Genomic DNA, 4665 nt, shown 5'->3' with positions numbered 1-4665 from the left:
GGAAGCTATTGTCAGGTACCTCATCGAGCAAGCGAACGTGGACAAGGAGGCCAAGGACAACAATGGCGCGACACCACTGCACTGGGCTGCTACCGACGGGCATGAAGCTATTGTCAAGTACCTCATCGAGCAGGCGAACGCGGACAAGGAGGCCAAGGACAACAATGGCGTGACACCGCTGCACTAGGCTACTAGAATCGGGCATGAAGACATCGTCAAGTGCGGGAAACATTGCGACGTGACATCTACAGTCTTGGCATTCCTGGATTCCCCATCGACAGAGTCAGAATACCCGACCCAGATCCGCTAGCCGCAGTACGGTACTCGTGTGTTTACTGGATCGACCATCTGCGTAAATGTAACCCCAAGAATGTGAACAGGGATCTCCAGGATGGTGGATCAATCGATACCTTTCTATGCGAGAAGTATCTTCACTGGCTCGAGGCAATGTCTACTAGTCCTAGATAGGTTCCTGAAAACGTACTGAGGTACTATTAGACTTTTTTTATCTTAGTTTAATAGATATAAACCTACCTTATAGAAACAAGTCTGAGGGTTCTAGGAGAGGAGCATCCCAACACGCTAACCAGCATAGGCAACCTGGCGTCGACGTACCGGAACCAAGGCCGGTAGGAAGGAGGCCGAGTTGCTGTTTCTGCCAGTGATGGAGACGAGTTCGAGGTTGCTAGGAGAGGAGCATCCCGACACGCTAATCAGCATAGGCAATCTTGCCTTCATTTGGAAAGATATAGGCCGCATGGAGATGCTCTTTGCCTCTCACAGACTTGCTTGATTTCCAGCAAGAGGTATTAGGCGCAGGTCATCCATACACCATGTCCACACTATCAACTCTGGAGGCAAGGCGAAAGGAGAACGGACCATCAGGAGTATAGTAGTATTGATTTGTAATAAATAACATATCAATTTATTCTATCTTTTCTACTACCTACTGTCCCAAAGTTATAGTTAAGCCAGTATAATAGCCTTTAATAAAAAGGTTCTTCTTCTGCATTGCCACTGCCTGCCCACAGGGCCGGCAAAACCTTCGAAAATACCATCATTCAATTGCTCTCGAAAAGACCTATCTACTCGTACCAGTTGCAGGCCCGCGCAGGACCTTGCGCAGCCGCATTCGAGCCGCGAATTCGCTGTATTCGAGCTGCGTTCCAACCGTCAAGATTTTCGTGGGGTGCGCACAGGCCGCCCACAGGCCGCCCCGCGCCCACGGGACCCAGATAAGATAAGGCCTATGCACTGGCCAGTCTTTCTGGGCCCCTCTTTCTCTGGATTCGCGGAAGGCCCCACCCCCGCACAGCCGCACCGTCGCTAAGCCGCACCTGCAAGCCGCACCTAACCCAGCCGCGCGGGGCATGGAGGCCCGGCCGGATATTGAAATGAGGGATTCCCCTCCCTCTTCCTCTCCTTCCCCAATACAACCAATTCGCCGGGAAGAGTCTCCGAATCAGCTAATTCAGCCGAATAAGCCAAATAAGCCAAGCCAGCCGAATAAGCCCACCTCACCAAACCTTCAGTCAAGCCGCCATTCCAGCCACCAGTCAAGCCGCTTACCTAGCCACCTGACGGCCAGGAAGCTCCCAGACCCACCCAAGCAGTCGAAATCGACTGATCAGTTCCTCGAAGTAACGGCCTTGAATAGACTTGTGGCTGGCCTTGAGGCCCTAGCTTCCGAAAATCAGGCCTAAGCTAAATTCCTAGCCCAGGAGATCCAACAGGCTTATCGACTGGCCTGTTTGCGGGCTGCACAGAGAGTGGCGCATCAGTTGTACGCGGTTCAGACCCCTACCGAACCGCTTGACTCCGGAACGAGCATCCCAGCAAGCTGCGGTCTGCCTTGTTCCTGGTCTATAGCCGTGCTAATGCAGGACTGCGCCGGTTCTAGGTTGGCTCCCACGCTTATCGGCAGGATACGACCCGGACCGGCGATCCGCCTTCGGGTGATCTCGGCGCCGCAAGTGATCGTGAATACCTGAGAGCAGTGCGTGTACTCATTGCCAAGTCTGCTCCTGGCTCGCGTGACTCTGTTGTATGGTTGAGGCTTTCCTTCCACCACAAGCATCGGGGTCGGCTGGGTCAGGCCGTATAGGCCACGGTCGCGTCCAGTTCGATGTTGGCCAGCTCGCTCAAGTTGACGAGCGCCGGGCTGGGGCCGGTACTCCGCAGCACGAGCACGGCAGGTCGTTGAGTCCACATCGCTACATTCTCGCTGAAGACTCCTCTTGGGCCGAAGAGACCGGCCCACGGTGCAGCCGTCGAATTTGGCCTGGTCGAGGACGGTGGCCCGTGGGGTCGGCATCCTTTGACACACCTGAACACGAAAGCGGCCATTAGCCTAGACGTGTAGAGAAGGTCACAAACACATTTGGTTGGCTAAGAGCGGGTTCGCAACGCGTTAGTGAAAGCGTGGTTACAACAAAGCGACATCAGATTCACACCACAGCAAAAGTCGGAAAACGGAATTGGAAAACGGAGATGTGAAAACTGAGCGTGAACACGTTGCCTGCCGTTTCAATCATCAGAAAACGTTTCTTCACGTGACCTGAACTTTGCTGAGTCAGCAACTCGACCGAAAATGAAAGTGAAATACTAGTTCCAGATTCATGTTCACGGCCTCCCCACAATAGCGACATATTCTTATCTTCGTTGTCGTTCCAAGGGGGCGGTTTCTTGTCCTCAGAGCGACCAGTTTTGGACCCTTTTGAGCGGATAAGGAAGATTTATAGGCAAAACATCTCCTATTGGCGCGGCTGTCCTGCGCACTGCGACTGGCGGAGAAACATGTTCTAGGTAGGAGTTGATAGAGTAACTCGGGTAAAGATGCGCACTGCGCTACCGTTCAATGACGGAAAGTTGGGTTTAAAACTTCAAGGTATAAGTAGGTACCTAGGTAACTTAACCACCACCGAGTATTGTCATTCGTGGCAACCAAAACTTCTATGTAAACAACAGTCAACCCACCCTCACCATGTATCTCCCCCGGCTCCTCCTCCTAACCCCCTTCCTCACCCCCTTCTCCTCCGCCCAAAGCCAAACCCTGACCAACCCCATAATCTGGCAAGACCACCCAGACCTAGACGTCTTCCGCATCGGCTCCGTCTTCTACTACTCCTCATCAACATTCGCCTACTCACCCGGCGCACCCGTCCTGCGCTCCTACAACCTCGCAGACTGGGAGCCCGTCTCGCACAGCGTGCCCACTCTCAACTTCGGCCCCGAATACAACCTCCCTGCTAGTGCCTCCGGCAGCAACCCCTCACGTGCCTACGTCAAAGGCATCTGGGCGAGCACCCTCCGCTACCGCGCCTCAACCGACACCTTTTACTGGCTGGGCTGCATCAACTCGGGGAAGACCTACGTGTGGACAGCGTCCGGTACCCAAGCGGGTCGTAATGATGGAGAGGTGCCGGAGGGGAAATGGAACTGGACCGCCCGCACACCGATTAACACCTGTTACTACGACGTGGGCATGCTAATCGACAACGACCCGGCCGAAACGGTCTACGTGGCCTACGGCAACCGCCAGATCCGCGTTGCGCGGCTGAATGTCCTGTCCAACGGCGACCTGTCCGAGGCCACGTCGCAAGTTGTATACAACTACACCGGCAGCGGAACCGTCGAGGGTGCGCGCATGTACAAGGTCGGCGGGCGGTACTACATCTTTGTGACGCGGCCCGCGGATGCTGAGCTGGTGCTGCGGTCGGACAGTGGTCCGTTTGGGCCGTATACCATGCGCACGCTCGTGGATCGCCCGTCGGGACCGGTGGCGAACGCCGGGTTTGCGCATCAGGGCGGAATTGTGGATACGCAGGACGGCAGGTGGTACTATGTCGCGTTTTTGGATGCGTATCCGGGAGGGAGGATTCCAGTGGCGGCGCCCCTGATCTGGGGTGCGGACGGCTGGCCGAGGGTTGAGATGGATGCTAGGGGCGCGTGGGGGAGGGAGTATCCCGTGCCGGTGAATACTAGTAAGACGGTTAAGAGTAGGATTGGGGAGGTGAGGGATGAGTTCAAGGGGGAGAGGTTGGGACATGGGTGGGAGTGGAATCATAACCCTGACAATGGCGCCTGGGCGATGGCTCCTGGTGGTGGGCTGACGCTGAGGACGGCGACGGTTACGGGGGATTTGTTTGCTGCGAGGAATACCTTGACGCACCGCATCCAGGGGCCCAAGTCGAGGGGGACTTTCCGGGTGGATATTAGCAAGATGAGAGATGGCGATAGGGCTGGGGCGGTTTTGTTCAGGGATCGCGCGGCGTATATCGGGATTCACAAGACGGGAAGCTCGGCTGTCATTGTTATGGTCAACAACTTGAACCTCACCGTGAGCACATGGCAGACGTCATCCATGGGGAGTGTGGCTGCGACTGGGCCTACAGTCTCCGGAAGGGAAGTCTGGCTGCGGATTCAAGCCGACATAACTCCTGCGTTTGGGACCACCCAGGAGAGAAGGACGACGTTCTCCTATAGTCTGGATGGAACGACCTTCACTACGCTGGGGCCGGCTTTTGCGATGACCAACGACTGGAGGTACTTCACGGGGTACCGTTATGGCGTCTTCAACTTTGCTACAAAGGCACTTGGAGGGGAGGTTTTGGTGAAGAGTTTTGAGATGGAGCTTGTGAAGTAGTGAGGCGCATTGCTACTAGT

At 55.3% G+C, this 4665-nt stretch overlaps 4 protein-coding genes across 4 annotated transcripts; 2 read left to right on the top strand and 2 right to left on the bottom strand.

Annotated features, from left to right (window-relative positions):
• Positions 1–19: 19 nt before the first annotated feature.
• On the top strand, positions 20–187 carry N656DRAFT_708543 (uncharacterized protein; the record flags this gene model as incomplete). Its single annotated transcript, XM_064811513.1, has 1 exon — positions 20–187. A coding segment is annotated over one exon (168 nt), but the record flags the coding sequence as incomplete, so codon positions are not given.
• Positions 188–308: 121 nt separating this feature from the next.
• On the bottom strand, positions 309–840 carry N656DRAFT_778734 (uncharacterized protein). Its single transcript, XM_064815061.1, has 2 exons — positions 596–840; positions 309–488 (listed from the first exon to the last, which is right to left on the bottom strand). The coding sequence occupies exons 1-2, from the start codon at positions 736–738 to the stop codon at positions 461–463; spliced, it is 171 nt and encodes a 56-aa protein (XP_064670777.1). The 5' UTR covers positions 739–840; the 3' UTR covers positions 309–460.
• A 152-nt stretch (positions 841–992) lies between these two features.
• On the bottom strand, positions 993–1482 carry N656DRAFT_778733 (uncharacterized protein). The gene has a single exon (XM_064815060.1). It carries the CDS (start codon positions 1370–1372, stop codon positions 1082–1084), a length of 291 nt encoding a protein of 96 aa, XP_064670776.1. The 5' UTR covers positions 1373–1482; the 3' UTR covers positions 993–1081.
• Positions 1483–2983: 1501 nt separating this feature from the next.
• On the top strand, positions 2984–4665 carry N656DRAFT_836656 (glycoside hydrolase family 43 protein; the record flags this gene model as incomplete). The annotated part of the gene is made up of 2 exons (XM_064818790.1): positions 2984–3666; positions 3724–4665. 2 exons carry the CDS (start codon positions 2984–2986, stop codon positions 4643–4645), a joined length of 1605 nt encoding a protein of 534 aa, XP_064670775.1. The 3' UTR covers positions 4646–4665.

The sequence above is a fragment of the Canariomyces notabilis genome (genome assembly GCF_033297395.1).
Source record: "Canariomyces notabilis strain CBS 508.74 unplaced genomic scaffold N656scaffold_9, whole genome shotgun sequence".
Lineage (NCBI taxonomy): Eukaryota > Fungi > Ascomycota > Sordariomycetes > Sordariales > Chaetomiaceae > Canariomyces > Canariomyces notabilis.
The sequence above is the reverse complement of the archived record's forward strand: the minus strand, read 5'-3'. Positions and strand labels throughout refer to the sequence as shown.

Bases quoted from the DNA above. Each gene is read 5' to 3' on its own strand.
- N656DRAFT_778734 (XM_064815061.1), bottom strand. From the start codon at position 738: ATGAAGGCAAGATTGCCTATGCTGATTAGCGTGTCGGGATGCTCCTCT. The intron at 489-595 runs CTATGCTGGTTA...GTCTAATAGTAC, and splicing joins GTACGTCGACGCCAGGTTGC to CTCAGTACGTTTTCAGGAAC.
- N656DRAFT_778733 (XM_064815060.1), bottom strand. From the start codon at position 1,372: ATGCCCCGCGCGGCTGGGTTAGGTGCGGCTTGCAGGTGCGGCTTAGCG.